Source organism: Nerophis ophidion, linkage group LG11 (assembly GCF_033978795.1).
Source record: "Nerophis ophidion isolate RoL-2023_Sa linkage group LG11, RoL_Noph_v1.0, whole genome shotgun sequence".
Lineage (NCBI taxonomy): Eukaryota > Metazoa > Chordata > Actinopteri > Syngnathiformes > Syngnathidae > Nerophis > Nerophis ophidion.
In genome coordinates this window covers 37,392,240-37,413,318 of record NC_084621.1, presented here as the reverse complement: position 1 = coordinate 37,413,318, position 21,079 = coordinate 37,392,240, and the positions used below count along the sequence as shown (strand labels likewise).

General features: G+C 38.4%; 1 protein-coding gene across 5 annotated transcripts in view; it reads right to left on the bottom strand.

Annotated features, from left to right (window-relative positions):
- kif13a (kinesin family member 13A) overlaps nt 1–21,079 on the bottom strand; it is a 121,212-nt gene that overhangs the window by 6,362 nt on the left and 93,771 nt on the right. For 2 of the 5 annotated variants that reach the window (XM_061915809.1, XM_061915810.1), the window contains exons 26-37: nt 20,923–20,955; nt 16,393–16,492; nt 16,051–16,177; nt 13,286–13,341; nt 12,955–13,079; nt 12,369–12,545; nt 12,213–12,305; nt 11,988–12,140; nt 8,801–8,878; nt 8,660–8,710; nt 8,364–8,445; nt 3,213–3,358 (exon numbers count right to left, since the gene is read on the bottom strand). In XM_061915809.1, the coding sequence (XP_061771793.1) occupies nt 3,213–3,358; nt 8,364–8,445; nt 8,660–8,710; nt 8,801–8,878; nt 11,988–12,140; nt 12,213–12,305; nt 12,369–12,545; nt 12,955–13,079; nt 13,286–13,341; nt 16,051–16,177; nt 16,393–16,492; nt 20,923–20,955 (1,221 nt within the window). Of the gene's footprint in view, nt 1–2,677; nt 2,837–3,212; nt 3,359–8,363; nt 8,446–8,659; nt 8,711–8,800; nt 8,879–11,987; nt 12,141–12,212; nt 12,306–12,368; nt 12,546–12,954; nt 13,080–13,285; nt 13,342–16,050; nt 16,178–16,392; nt 16,493–20,922; nt 20,956–21,079 lie in introns of all 5 variants that reach the window. The other 3 variants (XM_061915806.1, XM_061915807.1, XM_061915808.1) reach the window with 3 other exon arrangements.

Sequence of the window (21,079 nt, the reverse complement as noted above, 5' to 3'; positions counted from 1 at the left end):
CCTCGCCATGTGGCCAATAATATTACCACCTTTGCTTCAAACTTAGGTAAACATTTAAATGATAAGCCTTCATATCTGCACAAGGAGTTAAAAAAAGTGACACGTAATAAGGTAGTTGTTACACCTGTTCTGCTGTTCAGTCCGGTGCAGACCGTAGTCGAGGAGCACAGAGAAGACGTTCCCTTCAGGGTCGATGCCAATTCAATGCCTTTCAATTTACAAAGGTTTGTATATTTCAACCTTGTAAAATTGTTCTTTGACTGCGAGTGTTTAATGTAGTGTAACATATTCTGTTAAAATAAAGCCAGTAGTGACATTTTTCGTAGTTCCCTTTATTTGGAAAAGTATTGAAAAGTACTGATATGCATTTTGATACTGGTACTAAATTATTGGTAGTGGAAAGGCATTACGGCACTTGCTAGCTTAATGCTAATTTAGTTTAGCAGACTGATAACAGGTTATCAATATCTGAGAGCCTTTTAAGATTATTTACCTCAAAACAATGTTAAACTGAACACAGAAAAAAGTAGGTCAATACAAAATATGTATAATATTTAACATACTATATACAAAATAACTTCTGCGTTACATTGTAACGTAAAATAAATACATTAAAACTAATGCACTAGTTTAATGCTGATTTAGCTTAGCAGACAAATAACAGGTTCATCTTTATCTGAGAGCCTTTTAATAGTATTTACTTCAAAACACTATAAAACTAAACACACAGAAATAAAGTTGGTTAATGTAAACTTATATGAGTTACAAAATACATTTTCCGCGACATTTTAACATTGAAGAAATGCTTTAAAATAAATGCACTAGCTTGATGCTAATTTAAGTTGGATAGGGCGCCATACATCCTCCTAATTACCATTAGCATTAGCAATTTTACATGGTGATTTCAACACCACCAAATTTGGCAACCAAAACTACAACTAAGACGCACATTAAAATCAAACAGCTGATGTGTAGTAAGTACAACACTAGTATATTAAAACTTTGTAGAGCCTAACAACAACACTGGCACATTCAACCTAATGGCAACAGACTACTTCCTGACTGGCAACCTGACTAAGACAAACTGCTCAAAACGACTGAAATTAGTGCATACTTGCAAATGAGAGGTGTGTAAGACAAGACGATCTAACAACTTAATAGTATACGCAGTATACAGTTTATTCCAGACTCAAGCGCTTCTATCCAGTTGTGTCAGGATCCAGCATGCAAAGCGCAGGTGATTACAACAACATATCACTAGATCAATCTTTTTCTAACATTCATTGTTCGTACTGATGCACGACACCTATGTTTGTGCATCCAGTGGGCCCAACCTTATCAGATTATAACAGCTGTGGCCCCTTGGTGAGTTATTTTGCAATCGTATCCGATAAATAGGCACAGAGACCGAGTCACAAACTTGTGGCATTCTTTGTTAGGGACTCGTCACTCGATTCTGTGAAAACTGAATTTTGGCGAAAATTTTCTTTGGAAATTTACAAAACCTGAGGTACCACTGTACACAGATTAAAAAATAGGCCTTAACCATATGTGGACAAGTATGAGACATGATTGGATGCAGTACATGTAAATCAGTGTTTCTCTAATAGTTTGTTTCGCCGCCCTCAGGTAGAATTTTTTTTTTTGTCTCCCCTACTCTTTGTTGCAACTATAAATAATATAATTTGTCTATTAAATTGTTATAAGTACACTTCTTTGTAACATTGTATCCATATTAACAAGAAGAAAATAAAAAAGAAATATAAATAAATTTAGATGAAATATTTACTTTATATTAACTTTATTAACGTTTTTTAGTCTGTAACAAAACATTTGAAGTGCATCAATTTGCCTGAAATTTGAAAAATTTGTGTAATCCTTATTTAAACTATAAACCTTTTTTTGATTGACTTGAACTATTTGATACTGAAAAATGAAATGAAATTAAATCAATAAATAATAAATTAAAATTGATAAGCAACATTAACTCAGTAGCTCAATATATAAAAGACTTTAACCAACAAAAAAAAGGAATATAAAAATTTGTGCCGATTTTTTAAAAATCAAAATAACTTAATGAATAATGGCTGCAATGAGCACGTTTTGTAGTGCACAGCTTTTCGAAGCGGGGTTTGAAGCATGATAATGTAAAGCATGTTCCCTGCAGCGCGACCCCCCTAGGGGGCCTGCCCCACTATTTGAGAAGAACTGATATAAATGGAGATCATCATTGGAGATCGATGACACGTGTATGCCTTATGATAGTGTAGTGGTTCACATTGCTGACTGTTGTGCAAAATGACTAAGTGATGGATGGACGCACACACACGTCTTTCTAAAGACCACAACAACAACAACAAAACCCCAGCAGTGCACAGACCGTTACTGTATTAGAGAAACCTTCCTGATTTTGTGGGTTATTTACAATTCTGTTCATTTCTATTCTGCAAGATGGAGGAAATCTTTAAAAAAATAATGAAAAAGTATGTTGCATGTTGGAGCCAGGAAAGTGCATCACATTTAGTGTGGATAACAGTACTCACACGAGTCAAACCAAGTGTGTAAGGGCGATACAGATAGCTAGGGATGAGTGTGCCTCAGCAAAGCAAGCTGATTGCACCAAAGCACAGGGGCCATGTGACATTAGTTCCAGTGAGAGTGTGTGTGTAGCACTTACAGCACCCTGAGGCAGTGTGCGGCTGAGCTGTCTGCAGGTGGAGGTGGAGGTAACAGTGGGGGTGGAAGGCTTGCAGTGGCCCTCGCTGCCTGCCCTGGGTCTTCGCCAGGGGCAGGGAGGGGGGAGCAGTGCAGGGCTGTCCACACATGAGCGCATGCTCTGCGGATGGGTCAGAACAACAGCACAAACTTCACACACACACACACGCATGCAGCTTGGCAGGTTGCACTGTTAGTGGCATGCTTCTTACTAAGTGTCGCCGTGTTAGTTTAAAGATGTGATGATGAATTTTGTTGTCGTTCTTTTATTTCTATACAACCACAATGTATCCCGCAGAACGTCTGGCTTTTTGTCAGTGGGTAAATGCAAGGGGACACATTTAACATAATATTTGTCAAAACTAAAGCATAATTGCAATGCTGGGAAAGGGTTTTTTTGGTGTGAGTGACACAACATGTGATTGGTTACAAAGATGTGACAAACTATGATACATAGAGAAGACAAACACATTTTATAATTTCTTTAGCTTTCTTACCTCCTGTCCAAGCAATGGACGTGACTCCAGGACTTTCTTCACCTTGTTCTCCTCCTTAACAGGCAGCAGGGACTTGAGGAACTTAGACGGCTGTGGGGACAGAAGCTTGAAGGGACTCGTGTTGAAGAATGTAGGACTCTCTGGAACTTGACAGATGACATTAATGTTAAAATATTACACAAAATGGACATTTTAATAGCTGTAATATGCGTCCTTTCAGCCTGCTCATCACCCAACACCCACCATTTTACAGAGGACAGCTATGACCCTACTTTGATGAGACTTATTCAGTTAAAAAACTATAACATGGGCCTTTTTATAGGGAACTTTAATTTTGCCTATATACACAGTCCCAACATCAGACAAGAACACATTTTTATGCATTATATTTTGTAAAATACGAGTACGAGCTGGTTAACAATGCAGCTAATGGGCGTATTCTGTTGCACCCATAAAACCATCTAAACAACATCCAAAAACCACAAATAATACTACATTTTCATTTTGTGATCTGAATAATAACAAAGTATTAGCAGTATTGTTATTAGGAAGGAATTACTTTTAGTGGCGCTGTGATCACAGAGAGGTAACTAATATGCAGCTATTGAAATACTGACCCAGTGTGCTGCTGGATCGCCTCTGGGTGGGTGAAAGTTAATGCCTCGTACTTGTATAGTAGAAGGTTGTGGCCATAAACCGAGAAGTTGGTCATTTTTAACATTCAACTAAGACAGGCAAGATAAACACGGAAATACGCTCATTTTGATTTTTGTTTGTATTCCTTGTTTAGCACTTACCAATACTGCTACTTGTTGGCTCTGGTTATTACTAAGCTTCTAAAAATTTTACATCAGGGACGTCCGAACTCTGCGCCGGCCCCTTCAAATTGGCCCGCAAGATGTCACAAATTTAATAATTAATTTGATCCGCAGGATGTCATCCAAATAAGTTTGCATATCTGTGTTACGCCTGTTCGGCATTGTGGTGCTGGGTTTGATTCCCTCGAGGATGCGTCGAACGATAACACAGCAAAGGTAAGGTTTGACTATTTATTTGAATAAAAAAAGGAGCTATGAAACAAAAAAAAACACTGAAGCTACGCAAAAGGCAAACAAAAGATGATAGCGTGTGAGCTAGGAAGTACAAACAGACTAACACTTGGCATAAAGGCACAAAATGTAAAACAAATAGCATTAGCATGAGAGCTAAGAAATAGCAGGTGGCTTAGCATATGAGCTAGCGAGAAAATACATACAGTCGTAACGTTGCGTGAAAGCAAGCTAGAGTCCCAGAAAGAATAAACAGAAGAGGCTGGCTTATAAAGGGAAGGTGATTAACAGAGACAGGTGTGCAGGGACCGGGAGTAGCAGCTGAAACTAATAGGTAACCATGGTGATGGACTAAACGGGAAATAAACGGGTCAGACGGAGAATGAAAACACAGATGGAAAAACAAACAATAACATGTGACGATCCGATTAATGGATAGCAACAATCTGACCACCTTGCTGCTTGCAATTTTGATGCCATTTTGTGGAAAACAGGAGAGATTTAGATCAATGACCAAGAGTTGTACTAAGAGGTAATCATTATATGACCAATCCAGACAACCTTCCCTAGTCATGGCGTAAAAAAAAAGATGCGACCAACACAAAAGGTCAACACACATACAACAACTTACCATATAACACAACTTGCTCACTAAACACTATCAAAGTACACCTATTTAAATCCATTACAATGCATGATGGGAACAATGAAAAACACTCTCTACACTTATCCATGTTAGGTGCATTTTAGCTGCTTGATGTTTCTGATTGGTTACTCAACTGTAAGGAGGTTGTCACTAAAGTAAACAAGGTAGGAGTCAAACCTTCACATACTCTTAATATCCAATTTAAGTAAATTATTTAGATAAATGGATAGATAAATAGATAGATGGATAGTACTTAATTGATTCCTTCAGGAAAATTAAAATTCCAGCAGCAGTGTACAGAGTTGAGATCAATTTAAAAAAGTAAAAAGTAAATAATGGGGGTTTAAATGGAAACAAAAGAGAGAAATATTACAATAAGAATACAAATTAAAAGCAATAATTGGAATAAAAATATAACAGTAAAATAAGAATATAACAAGAGAAACTAGGCAGTAGTGAGCATGTTATTAAAAAGTATTGCACTGTTATTGTTTTGCATCCCCCGTCATCCTAGTACCCGCCCCCTCCCCAGAGAGGAGTTGTACAGTCTAATAACCTGTGGGACAAAGGAGTTTTTGAGTCTATTAGTCCTGCACTTGGGATGAAGCAGTCTAGCACTGAACAGGCTCCTCTGGCTACTGATAACGCTATGCAGAGGGTGACTGGCATCATCCAGGATGCTCACCAGTTTGTCCACAGTCCTCTTCTCTGCCACCGTCACCAGTGAATCCTGTTTCATTCCGATTGTAGAACCGGCCCGCCTGATCAGTTTCTCCAGTCTGGAGCTGTCCTTCTTAGATGTACTGCCCCCCCAGCACACTACCATGTAGAACAGAACACTGGCAACCACAGACTGGTAGTACATCCACAGGAGTTTTCTACAAATGTTGAAGGAGCGCAGCCTCCTGAGGAAGTACAGCCTGCTTTGTCCTTTCTTGTACTTGTGGTCTGTGTTAACAGTCCAGTCCAGCTTATTGTCCACCCAAACCCAAATGTACACATCCATTACATTAATATAATATGTACACATACATATGTATAGGCTATATTTATGAAAAAATAAGTAAAGTTGGCAGATTGTGTAAATATTAAATAAAAACAAAATACAATGATTTGCAAATCCTTTCCACCCTATATTTAATTGAATAGACTGCAAAGACAAGATATTTAATATTTGAACTGGAAAACTTTTTTGCAAATATTAGCTCATTTGGAATTTGACGCCTGCAACATTTTTCAAAAAAGCTGGCACAAGTGGCAACAAAGACTGAGAAAGTTGAGGAATGCTCATCAAACACTTATTTGGAACATCCCACAGGTGAACAGGCTAATTAGGAACCGGTAGGTGCCATGATTGGGTATAAAAGCAGTTTTGGCAAAATGCTCAGTCATTCACAAACAAGGATAGGGCGAGGGTCACCACTTTGTGAGCAAATTGTCTAACAGTTTAAGAACAACACTTCTCAACGAGCTATTGCAATGGATTTGGGGGTTTCACCATCTACGGTGCGTAATATCATCAAAAGGTTCAGAGAATCTGGAGAAATCACTGCACGTAAGCAATGATATTACGGACCTTCGATCCTTTAGGCCAATGGTCCCCAACCGGCTGAATTGGTGCCGGGCTGCAGAATAATTTTTTCAACATAAAAAACAAAAAGGTTGGGGACCACTGCTTTAGGCTGTACTGCATCAAAAAGCAACATCAGTGTGTCACCACATGGGCTCAGGAACACTTCAGATAACCACTGTCAGTAACTACAGTTGGTCGCTACATCTGTAAGTGCAATATAAAACTCTACTATACGAAGCAAAAGCCATTTATCAACAACACCCAGAGACGCCGCCGGCTTCACTGGGCTCAAGCTCATCTAAGACGGACTACAGCAAAGTGTAAAAGTGTTCTGTACGAGTTCGAGTCTGTTCGAGTCCATCCATCCATCCATTTCCTACCGCTTATTCCCTTTCGGGGTCGCGGGGGGCGCTGGCGCCTATCTCAGCTACAATCGGGCGGAAGGCGGGGTACACCCTGGACAAGTCGCCACCTCATTGCAGGGCCAACACAGATAGAGAGACAACATTCACGCTCACATTCACCCACTACCCACATTTCAAATGGTTTTTGGAAACTGGATATTCGTGTCCCCCAGAACAAAAAGGAAAAGAACCATCCGGATTGTTTTAAGCGCAAAGATAAAAAAAATGCATCTGTGATGGTATTGAAGCGTATTCGTGCCCAAGGCATGGATAACTTACACATCTGTGAAAGCACCATTTATGCTTAAATGTACATACAGGTTTTGGAGCAACATATGTTGCCATCCAAGCAATGTTATCATGGACGCCCCTGCTTATTTCAGCAAGAAAAGGCCAAGCCACGTGTTACAACAGCGTGGCTTCATAGTAAAAGAGGGCGGATACTAGACTGGCCTGCTTGTAGTCCAGACCTGTCTCCCATTGAAAATGTGTAGCGCAATATGAAGCATAAAATATCACAACGGACTGTTGAACAACTTAACCTGTATATCAAGCGAGAATGGGAAAAAAATCTACCTGAAAAGCTCTTAAAAAATTGGTCTCCTCAGTTACAGAGTGTTGTTAAAAGGAAAGGCCGTGTAACACAGTGGTAAAAATGTTTCATATGCACATCCAATTTCTACTTGAGGTCCATGAAAGAGTGTTTGTATCTACAATAATGTTTATCCTACAAAGGAAATCATTTTGTGTGTTTTTTAAATAAAATAAAAATTGGTAAAAATATTTTGGTAGAAATATATTTTTAGAAAATTTTGAGCACATATAAAAATACTGTGGCAATAATGATAACTGTGATAATTTTCGTCACAATAACCGTGATAAGAAATGTTCATACCATGACTTAGCTAATATATATATAATAGTCACAATAAATGCAGTCGGCTTTCGGCCCTCGACCAACTTTTTTAGCACAATGCGGCCCACAAGTCAAAAAGTTTCGACACCTCCTGTTGTAGGTAAGCCTCTTTATGTTCAGGCTCCAAAATATAAGGTTATGGATCAGAGTAGACGTTGTTGTCTCTAATAACGTCTGCCATTGTTGTTGTTAAAAGAAATAGTGAACGCTGTGATGCTGTGAAATTAACACGCCACCGTATTTTTTAAATGAGCAAAATACATAAATATTACAAGTTATTATAAATGGGCCCGTTACTACATTAAATATATACAACCAGCATATATAACAACGTTAATGGAGGTCATTGGAAGTATTTAAGAGAGCTTTATGGGTGGAATAAGGCGTATATCATTACCTCCATTGTTAGCTTAGATATGCTTGCGTTTATTTACGAGTTAGAATGCATAAAAAAGAAAAACTATGTTTGTCTCACATAAGGTCTGTGAATGATGGGCACAATTCCATAAAAGTTGCAGTTCCCTTTTCAAACACTGATGCTTAATGCAAATACAGTATATTACCTGGACCCTCCTTGTTCTTCACGGGTGTGTTGCATAGAGAGCCATCCTGAGGGTTACAGCTATCGACACGATCACAGTGGTTCTAGACAGCAACACGCAAGTCATATTAGCAACCTCAGTTGCAACAATGAAGTAAGAACAACTCTCCTCTTGCCTTGTAGTCACAGCCATTTACTGCAAACTATTTCCAAAGTGCGCAGCCATCATAAACAAACGGAATTCTTAAAGGCCACAGCGGTAAAAAAAAAAAAAAAAAAAAAAAAGATAAACGCAGCGTTAAAACATAGTTCACATACCTTGCAGTCTTCATCCTCACAGCCAGTCAGGTCTGTTTTACTGCAGGACGACTATGGAAAACAGGAAGCGGCGTCAAATGAATCATTTTACTTCCATACAATCCATATTGTGTGAAGGAGTAAGAATAAAGTGTTCTTTACATGTTGGACATTGGGTGTACTGATGCTTCTTCTGAGATGACGTCCCTTGGCAGCCACCGCCTCTTTTACTGTCACAGCCTGCAGACATTTTTTTATTTTGGGCTCATTATTTGAGATAGTAAGGGGACTTCAGTGTTATAGCAGTAGAAGGTAAAATAAAGAGTAATAAATAAATAAAAGATGAGACTTTTTGCCATTTTTTGGGCCCATTTATGAGGTAAAGTGCAAGTTATAAATGGTATTTTATATGCAACAGACAGCAAGGAGTACATTGATTGTTTCTTGTAAAAAAATGTTTTTGCTGTTTTGGCAGACAGCAAGGAATACATTGATTGATTCTTGTAAAAAATGTTTTTGCTGTTTTGGTGGTAGTTATCTTACTGTGACTCTCGTTGTCCTTTTTCTGCTGTTTCAGGCACGCTTAAGTTACTTAAAAAACTGCAAAGTAAAGGTGATTGTAAAACAATTGTATGATGTATTCCTGTCATTTTCTCAACTGCATTTTTTTAGTGGTTTGGCATTTATTAGGGACAAGGCTTTTATTTGTGCAAATGCATCTATTATTTGTTCTCAATACAGTATATTAATTTAACCAGTATGTATTTTGAATACAAACAGCAATAATGATTGTTTTGCCACAAATTATTGTCACGATACCATAATTTTAGTAGTCAACTCAAAACCAATACCTGTGAGATTCCACGATTCTCGCTACTTATTCGATACCATGATCAAAAGAAAACTACTAAACCCATGTACTTTTAAATTCACTACTTTAAGGCAGTTTAAAAGTTTTTAAGACCATTGTGCTTCAACAACTTTTTACACAGAATTCAAATACGATATTAGTAGAAGCTGGCAGGAGGTAACTATACATTCCAAAAAGAACAGCAGCATTATATAGCCTTTATTATTTTTATTATTAAGGTTTATTTGAAATAGAGACAGATACAAAAAAAACAAAGAAATCTGAAACAGTTATCAAATGTATGCATCATGGTGTTTGTAGCCAAAGCTAATTTACAACACTTGTCCCCAACAACAACATAGATCCAACAGCATCAAAATAGGAAAGTAAAAATAATAAGGCAAAATGAGTCGATAATAATGATAACAGAAATAATACAGACAAAGTGCAAACTAAATAAAAAACTAATAATAATAATAATAATAATAACAACACAAAGTGCAGACTAGATAAAAAACAATTAGTAAAAATTAAACATGGGAACACGATTGCTGCTCAACTAACCATCATTTTGTTTGTTTTTTCAAAGTGACAAGTGCAGATATACTTTTCAAAGTGTCAGGTAAAGAGTTCCATAGTTGTGGTCCTTTTATTGAAAAGGCAGTCTGGGCAGAAGATGTTCTACGGAATGGAACGCAACAGTTACCTTTTGACATTGCTCTGGTGGAAGATCTGGTACCAATTTGCAGTCTTGTAATTGCCTTGCAGAGCAATTGGGGAGCAGAGTTATCCAATCATTTAAAAACCAGTTTAACTGTATGTAACAAAATAAAATTGGTAAAACTTAAAATATTATATTTGGTTAAAATTTGGCAATGATGATATCGTATACTCATCTTGTCTAGGACTTTCAAAGTGTGGTTATAAAGACACTCAATGGACTTGACTGATGACTGGTGTGCCTGGGACCATGTATTTAAGCCATAAGATATGAGTGAAAGAATCATTGAATTCATAAAAGTAAAAGCACAGCTGAGAGTTAAGCAGTTTCTTATAATCTTAAAACAGCCTAGATTGGCCTTCAGGGTTTTACACATTTTCCTAATGTGACTTTTAAAATTCAGCTGATCTATGGTTATGCCCAAATATTTGACTTCAGGTACTTGTTCAATGACTTCATCATTAATTTTTATATTCAGGTTTGCTTGAGGTTGCTTTTTTATGGAGAAGCAGACAGAGTCAGTCTTTTTAGTGTTCAGGGTTAAACAGGATGATGCCAGCCAAGATGCTATTTTGTATAATTTAGCATTTACCTTTTCAGCAACTAGAGTACAGGTCTTACCAGATGTATATACGGCTGTGTCATCCACATACATCTGTAAATCTATATCTGTGCCTATAACCTGCCAGTATGTTGAAACAAACAATATTTTGCTTAATATAATAATATGCTCATAAATAACAACAATAGTCGACTATTTTACATTCTTAAAAAAACAGCAGTAGTGTGGAGCCTTCAAGTAAATAGGACAAACAATATTGTTGTTAATATAAATTCAATATGGCGACATCATCATGTCATTTGTCATATGGCTAATAAGAAGGCTAACATATACATTTACAGACAAATCTTTTGAGGTTTTATTTGTTAATAACAACATTTCAGCCTTTTTCTCATTACTTTATACAAAACTCAAAAGTGAAGTTGGCACGTTGTGTAAATCGTAATTAAAAACTGAATACAACGATTTGCAAATCCTTTTCAACCTACTGTATATTCAATTGAAAACACTGAAAAGACAAGATACTTATTGTTTGAACTGAGAAACTTTGTTTAAATTTTTTTGCAAATATTAGCTCATTTGGAATTTGATGAATGCAACATGTTTCAAAAAAGCTGGCACAAGTGGAAGAAAAGACTGAGAAAATTGAGCAACGCTCATCAAACACTTATTCGGAACATCCCACAGGTGAACAGGCTAACTAGGTACAAGTGGGTGCCATGATTGGGTATAAAAGCAACTTCCATGAAATGCTCAGTCAATCACAAACAAGGATGGGGCTAGGCTCACCACTTAGGGAACAAATGCGTGAGCAAATTGTCTAACAGTTTAAGAACAACATTTCTCAATGAGCTATTGCAAGGAATTTACGGATTTTACCATCTGCGGTCAGTAATATGATCAAAAGGTTCAGAAAATCTGGAGAAATCACTGTATATAAGCGGCAAGGCTGAAAACCAACGTTGAATACCCGTGACCTTCGATCCCTCAGGCGGTACTGCATCAAAAACCGACATCAGTGTGTAAAGAATATCACCACATGGGCTCAGGAACACTTCAGAAAACCACTGTCAGTAACTACCGTTGGTCGCTACATCTGTAAGTGCAAGTTAAAACTCTACTATGCAAAGCAAAAGCCATTTATCAACAACACCCAGAAACGCCGTAATTTTTGAAGTACTACGAGAGTTATTTCTTAATGGAGTCTACACGGTACCTGTCGTAGCCTCTCTAAACTCAGGATGTTCTCCACTTGCAGAACTCCTCGAGTGTATTTCTCGATGTAAGTTTCTCCATCCTGAGTCTCCTCGCTGTCTGCACGAGCAGCCATCAGGGCCAAGGTCTCTCTTTCTTCCTGCTCCTCCGAGGCCTGACATTAAAGGGGTTTATAAGGAAAGGCTGCTTTGATAGTAAATCGAATAAACAAGAGAGCATGTTTTACCTTTGGTATATTGGACACAATCTCGTAGGTCACACCACAGGAGTAAAGTGTGTTTTTGAGGGACATTCTCCTTTTGAGGCTCTGTGTGAAGCTCTGTGCATACAAAGAGACTAAGAACTAAATCACATACTATGTAATAATTCACCTTACACAGACCTGTTTGTTGTAGATGTTGACAGCCACCCTCTTGCGGAGGACCAGCTCCATAGAGGCGGGGTGGCTGAGCTGCACTGTGGCTTTGAGGATCATGTAGATGCGCTCATGTGGAGATGTGATCCGGTTGAGGTGTACAGAATCGTGGATGGATGAGTCCCAGGAGCACAGTGCAGACACCTGGATACAGTTAAAGTTAAAGTCTCAACAATAGTCACACACCCATATAAGTGCGGTAAAATTATCCTCTGCATTTGACCCATCCCCATGTTCACCCTCTGGGAAGTGAGGGGAGAAGTGAGCAGCAGCAGTGGCCACGCTCGGGAATCATTTGGTGATTGAACCCCCCAATTCCAACCCTTGAGGCTAAGTGCCAAGCAGGAAGGCAATGGGTCCCATTTTTATAGTCTCAGTCGAAGTTTGAACTTCTGACCTTCCAGTCTCAAGGCGGACACTCTAACCACAAAGCCACTGAGCAATACATAATTATGTTTAGTGTACAATCTTGCAGAAATGAATGTAGTGCAAGTGAACTGCACACATCCATTTTTGGACAAAAGAGGTCAGTATACCCAAAGTCACTGCTCACCTCTTCATCACTATGCCTGATGATAGGCAGATAGAAGAACTGGCTTCCATGCTCTTTGGGAAGGATAGAGTTAACACCTGCAGCATGTGGGCCTGTCAGCTGCTCATTCACAGTCAGATTATCAGCTGGGGGAGACAAAACACAATTAGTCTGATACAGAACCGCACACTGTAAAATCAGTGCAAATATATTTCTTGACACCATGAAAAAGATCACTTTTAGTGATTTGTATTTAGTGTGCAACTTCCTGTTAAAGCCGCTTTCTTTCAAACACATTCCCAATAAATGTCCCTATTAAGCAAGTTTTATCTAGAACTGATATGGCTCTCACCGTTCAAATCCAAAAAGAGTACTGGAATGTGAGCCTCCAAACCAGCAGGTGGGGTCCTACAAGCAGACAAGCAAGGAGACATTCAATGTACAGCAAATACTCCAATTAATGTCAATTTAACTGTCTGCTTAGTGCAGTAGTTCTCAATTATCATCTCTCACCCCCCCACCTCCCTCCCATGGGACAATTTTATTCATGCTCCCCTAAAATGAATGTTTATTTTTTTAATCAAGATATTTTTAAGATAGTTGTTTACTAACAATAAAGATACTATTAAGCTATTGCCTCAAATACCCCTTACCTTGACACCTTACCCTGAACTTGTGCTTTCGGGGGACATCCTTTCACAACTGGCCACACCAGCCGTGCCTTATTGTGAGTTTCTGGGTAAAGTTTTATTTCTTGCTTTACGCTCTTATTTTGTGGGGTTTTTTCACTTTCTGTTTTCCCCTTTCCTGCAACAGGTTTACACCTGCCTTTGAGCACTTTTCCCTCTGACCTGTTTTCTGTTTGTAATTTGCACTGTATAAGTTGAGCTTGCGACACCATTTGGTTGGGGGGACATTATTCCCTGGACACTATAGACGATTCTTTCCATGCTGAGCTCAAATTCACACACCTTCTGCTCCACATTCCTTGTAAGTGTTTTTGCTGTGTTCCAGCATTTCGTTTTTTTTCCTTCATAGTCTGTCCAGTCAGAGGACTGGCTTGTTGCTCTGGCTTTTGTGTTTGCTTGTTTAATCATTAAAAACATGTTCTTTACTGCATGCTGCCTCCTTGTAGTCTGCATTTAAAATCAGTACAATCTTTGCATTCTCCACGACGCATTGCTTGACAGAATGTCCCGACTACGTGATTTTACAGAAGATTACAACAACCAGGAATGTGAAAATATTTTGGGGGCTAAAATGGAGTCAGAGGCTTTGCGGTAAACCCCCGAGGTACGAGTCGCATGTCCCCGTCGAAGGCGGAAGTTGGCGTCATTACAAAGCGCAGCTCTCCTCTAAGACAGCGGTTCTCAAATGGGGGTACGCGTACCCCTGAGTGTACTTGAAGGTATGCCAAGGGGTACGTGAGATTTTTTTAAATATTCTAAAAATAGCAACAATTCAAAAATCCTTTTTTAAATATATTTAATGAATAAAACTTCAACAAAATATGAATGTAAGTTCATAAACTGTGAAAATAAAAGCAACAATGCAATATTCAGTGTTGACAGCTAGATTTTTTGTTGACATGTTCCATAAATATTGATGTTAAACATTTCTTTTTTTTTTTTGTGAAGAAATGTTTAGAAATATGTTCATAAATCCAGATGGATCTCTATTACAATCCCCAAAGAGGGCACTTTAAGTTGATGATTACTTTTATGTGTAAGAATCTTTATTTATAATTGAATCACTTCTTTATTTTTCAACAAGTTTTTAGTTATTTTTATATCTTTTATATCTGTATTTTACTTCTTTATCTCTTTTTTTTCAACCAAAAATGTTTTACTCTGATTAGGGGGTACTTGAATTAAAAAATGTTCACGGAGGGTACATCACTGAAAAAAGGTTGAGAACCACTGCTCTAAGACGCAGGTGAAATATGGAAACCCAAATGGCAACCTTGCCGATCTTTTCATGTCCTGGGTACAACAGAGCCAGCCGAACTAGAGTTACCAGCCCCTCAAGCATGCAGGAGAGTAAGTCAGCGGCGTGGGGCGCTGAGACACGCTCCCAAAAGGTGACGTGCTGTGTGCAGACTTCTCCTCCCACTGGCCTCCCAGGGAATATTTGTTTGTACCAAACCATATTTTAAGAAGGGGCCGAAGGGGTTATTGAAATCAACATTTGGATTTTGAATGACTTGTGGCTTTGTCCCAATTTGGATTCATGCGTAAGAATATGTTACTTCAGTGTATCCATAATCATTTTCTCATAAAGGCAATTGAGAGCTATGTGTTGGCCCTAGTGGGCTGTGGGCCCTCAAAATTGTCATCATCTTTACCCACTATACGACGGCCCTGCTTGTACTGTTAATTAATTACGTCATCAGCCCTATTAATGCTGGCTGAACAGTTACACACCGCTATTACATCGGTTCTGTTGCTGTGTGGTGCAATATCCTTGTTAATAAATGATAACGTATATAAATGTATACAAATTAAAAATAGAGTTTAGAATTTGGATTTATCATGATTAATCACTGGTGATTATTTGCTTGCTTTATTAAAACTTAGCTTAAGAAAAGACCCCAATACGTTTTTAAATTTTTTACTGGAATGCATTTCATTTATTTGCGCAAAACTTGTTAACAGTTTTATCTAACGTTCTTTCAGGCTGTATTTGGAAGGGAAATTTGCCAGCGAACACTCTATTGGGAGTCGTTTCACTTTTTTTTTTACTGACGTACAGTATGCACTGATCACTGACCGTATAGTGGTTAAGGTAAAAGAGCTTGTGCAGTCAAAATAATTTGCATGATTAATCAAAGAGAGTTCACTATTTATGCAATAATATTTTGTGATTAATCACATGAGTTAACTCGTTAATTTTGACAGCCCAAAAAATCTATATGAAAAGAGTAAATAAATAAAATAAAATAAATGAATAAATAAAAATAAACAACCGTGTGGTCAAAGAGAACTACATCTTCCTTTTGACTTTCTCATCATCAAAGTTACAAAATGAAGTAGTTATATTAGCTACCATTAGGGCATTTACCAGAATGAATAAATATGTTATATAGTGGTGGAAAAAAGTAAGAGTATATATATTTACCAGTCAGCAGGAGCTCCTGGGATGCCACTTGCCGGTGTGGGGACGAGCACTGCGTTTCTTTCCTCAGTAAGGCCGACCCATTGTTCCACCAGCCGGGCTTCACGCTCAACATCCTCTTCTGACTTCTCTGAAGGGAACGACACACAAGGAGAAAGTTACCATAACCAACCAAAAGTCTGAGGATGACAATCAACACTCCTTTTGCCATGTGAATATCAACTGCAGCCCACTAAACTACGTATATATCTGGGTATAGGTGGGCTCACGTTACAAAACAAGGTGGTACTTAGGTCATGTTTGGTCCAACATGTAGGTGGTTTATCTGGAAGGTTTCAAACTCACCGTGCTTGTTGATGATCCTCTTGATCTGTTCATCAAGGTACTCTCGTCGTTTGATCAGAGCGTCTGACCATCGCTCTCTTACACAGCTCAAATCTTCTTCCTGGAAGCAGACATACAACAAAACCAGTGCCAGTTTGTCCAGTGCCAACGCCAGCGGGTAAACCAGCATGCCGTTAAGCATTATCACACAAGGACAAAGGTGCACCTGATGGAAGGCCATATGCGCTTCTCTAGACATTTGATGGATTAATTTTTTAATGCTTATTCTAATCATGGTCATGGCTGAGCTGACTTATGTGGAGAGGCAGGGTACACCCTGGACTGGTAACCAGTCAATCACAGGGCACATACAGTATAGAAAAACAACTATACACAGTCATTGACAATTTAGAGTCTACGATTAAGCTAACATGCATTATTTTTTGGATTGTAGAAGGAAACCATGCAAGTACGAGGAGAAAACTCATACGGCACACGGAGGATTCAAATCCAGCACCTCCTGGGTGTGAGGCAGACATGGCAATAACTCACCCATCCATATTGCAGTGAACCCAACAAATGCTAAACTAATACTGTTAAAGATCTTCCACACTAAAATAATAATTAGGTTGTATTACCTGGCTTTAATGTTTTTACTATGCTCATGCTAAGCCCAATATGATTCACAACATGCTTATTTTGAGTTACAGCTCATTTTTATTTGGTATTTCATGGTTAGCTAGAAATGACATAGGTGGCAAAATACTATAATATGGCCAACATCAGACAGTGGTTCTTAGTTATTTTCTGTCATGCTCTATTTGACCCACCCCCAAATCTAAATACTGGACAATACAAAAACAGATCATATTTATTTATCTGAACAAATTACTGTATATGTTGTGACCAAGCATTCTGCATACAATAAGTTAAAAATATTGCAGAAAATAAATTATTATATAATTAGGGATCGATACCGAAACTGGTAGTTTTTTGGCAGCAACCAAATACCGCCGGTCCTACCAGGCACCGATTCAAGTAAAAATCCAACGGTGCTGTATTACGGTACCTGGGTTGTGCGTGACGTAATGCCTGGTTGCCGACTCAACAGCACTGGAAGCGCACTAAGCAAAACTACCTCTAGATAATGTTGCAATTTTTAATGGAGCAAAGCAAGTGACTCAAAAAATGCTCCAATGTAAGCAAATTAAGGCTCCACATTTCAAAAAATGTGCTAGCTTGATGCTAATTTACATTGGCTTTGCTATTGACGTGCTACTGATTAATGTTAGCGATTTTACCTGGGAATTTCCCCACCTCCAAATTTGTTAAGAAAAACTACAACTAAGATGCACATTAAACAGCTTGTTTGTAACAAGTGCAATACTTGCAGTATAAACACTTTTGAGGGCACAACAAAAAACACACCCTAAACCATCCACTACTGCTATCTAAGGGCTTGGACTTAATTGCAACTTAATGTCATACTTTCAGATACCCCAAATGGACAACAGTTATCATAATCAGCAAAATGTTAAATTTTGCAATGAAAAATACGATTTTATTTAAAAGACAAAAAAACTATTAATATTTATTAACACACAAAAATAATGAAACTTGGTACCCTTAACTACTGGTACTGATTCACTGGTCCCAGTAATTGGTACCATATCTGTTCAAATGTGAACCGTAGCCATCCTTATACATAATAAATCAATAAAAGGAGCTAAGAAAACATCTGCAACAACTTAAAATGTTCAAGTTAGGTTTATTGTTATACCTCAATTTACAACATTTAGACAAGACAAGGCTGTTTGAAATAGGTGCAAATGAGTCACTGGAATGTGCATTTTGATCGATTAAACAAAGTAAAAATAAAAACTTTTTCATTTTATTTGCCACCAGAGTTCTAAGGGATGAATTCAAGAGCAAAGTGCAATATATTAGGTTGTACTTCCTGGTCTTTTTATTCTAGTTATTGTCAATTTTCCTTGCCTTTGACACCTCTTTGGATGTTCTTTTCATTCCTATCAGAAACATCTCTATCCCTTCTCCTGTTCCAATGTGCTGCTTCTACTGGTTAACTCAGAGCTCTGCTGCCATCCAGCTGAAGGCTTGTGTATCATTCAAGCATGAATGAAGACAATGATACTGAAGACACCCCCATTATTTGAGAATTTCTTATATAAGATATTATGTGAAGAGATTAACATTAATTTTAAAAATGTAATTGATATTTTCATTTGTTTTGACACTTTGAAGAAAAGTTCAGTGCCCCAATACATACAATAGAGAGAGTTCACGGTTCATTTAAGGTGACCCGCTACATCAGGGGTGTCAAACTCAAATACAGAGTGGGCCACAATTTAAAACTGAATAAAGCCACGGGCCAAGGTTTTAAAAAGTTAACCTTTTAATAGGGACCCAAACAAGTTTTGCATTGAATATTGAACAAGCAATGCTTATATAAATGTAAAGTGACATGCAAAATCGAGTTTCAAATAATAATAATAATAATAATAATAATAAAAATAATAATAATTAAGAAAAATCAATGACTTATCAAATAAAATTTTAATAAAAATTGAATGCCTCTTTTCTATTTGCAGCCTTTTGAGGTAAACATCAAAATATATTGTAGCGTCCTGGAAGAGTTAGTTCTGCAAGTGTTCTGGGTATTTGTTCTGTTGTGTTTATGTTGTGTTACGGTGCAGACGTTCTCCCGAATTGTGTTTGTCATTCTTGTTTGGTGTGGGTTTACAGTGTGGCGCATATTTGTACCAGTGTTAAAGCTGTTTATACGGCCATCCTCAGTGTGACCTGTATGGCTGTTGATCAAGTATGCCTTGCATTCACTTATGTGTGTGTAAAAGCCGCATATATTATGCGACGGGGCCGACACGCTGTTTGTATGGAGGAAAAGCGGACGTGACGACAGGTTGTTGAGGAGGCTAAAGGCAGTGCCTTGTAAGGCAGGCCCCCAATATTGTTGTCCAGGTGGAAATCGGGAGAAATCGGGAGAAATTCGGGAGAATGGTTGCCCCGGGAGATTTTCGGGAGGGGCACTGAACTTCGGGAGTCTCCCGGGAAAATCGGGAGGGTTGGCAAGTGTGAGGAATTGCGGTGTTACACCGGCACTGCCGCTGTATAATACCGGCGGGCCAACGCTAATGTTAATTTCATATTGCATCAAGGGCCAATTGAAATGACATGGTGGGCCAAATTTGGCCCGCGGGCCAGAGTTTGACACCCATGCGCTACATCATCAAAGCGGCCCTCCACACCTTTAAACGTGGCCTGCTACTTCATTTAAAATGGCCTGCCACATCATATACTGTGGCCCACTACACTATTAATTGTGCCACATCATATATACTGGCCTGCCATGTCATTTAAAGTGATCCACCACGCCATTAATGTGGCCTAAATCATCATTAAATGGGTATGCCATTTAACGTGGCACGGCACTTCATTTACAGTGGCCCTCCACTTCATTTAATGTGACCCAAAACATCATTAAATGGGTAAGTCATTTAATGTGGCGCGGCACTTCATTTACCGTGACCTTCCACAACATTAAAGTGGCCCAAAATATAGTTGAATGTGGCCCAAAACATTACTTAATGCTGCCCGCCACTTCATTTAATGTGGCCCTCCACATTATTAAAACGTGGCCTGCTACCTAATTTAATGTTAACACCTTGGTTTACAATTTCAAAACAAGTTATCCATTAATTTGTTAGTCAAAAATATAATAATCAAAATCAATTGCCAATGCAAATTGTGTAACAAAGCTAAATAATATTGATATTCATCCAGATTCACTATTATAAGCGGCCCTATAAGGGCAGCCATACTTGCAATGTGGCCCTCAATAAAAATGAGTTTGACATCCCTGTTATAGTAGATTAAATTATGCTAGAATTTACTAGAATCTTGAGAAAGATGGCATTATAGTCAGATATATGAATCCTTTTTAAAAGGTGTAACACAAAACAATGACAACTTCTCACTGTGTTTTTCCCCTCTGTTGTGCCATGTCCACAAATAATAAGTTCTTTTAATTCAACATTTGAATCATTAATTATTTTGGACATAACGGTACATTGCGGAAGTAGCCACCCAGGATCCTTCCTGCACATCCTGAAACAAAACTTTAAGGACACCCTCAAAAGCCAACCAAATTACATCTTTGGAAACCGTGCACATCCACCATGCAAAGTAGTGTCAGCCATGCAGCATTCATTTAAGTACAGTATAGTAAGTATTGTTCAGTAGTGACAGCAAACAGTAACGTTAGTGCATATAAGACTCAATGCATAGGATTGGCCAGCTGAGCTGCGTGTGGAACTGTGTTAAGCCACAGAAGAATGGCCGTTGTGATATGTAATTACAGAAGTCGCGTATTTTGTTTAATAAAGCAAAGTCGTTTTAGAGGGCAGAGGGACAGCCCTCGTCCTCCTCCCTTGCAGGCTTATTAGGCAAGGGGCGCCTTGTTGCAAACACATGATCCTTCATGCTGCGGGGTGCATTACAGCAGGATGAAGATACCTGATAACTATCCATATCGTCCTCCACCTCTCTCTGGCAGGAGAGAACACACTTTGTCAAATGTGTGTGCACGTGCAAATGTGTGTGTGTGTGTGTGTGTGTGTGTATGCGTGTGTGTGTGTGTGTGGAAGAACTGCAGCTGACACCTGCAAGCAAT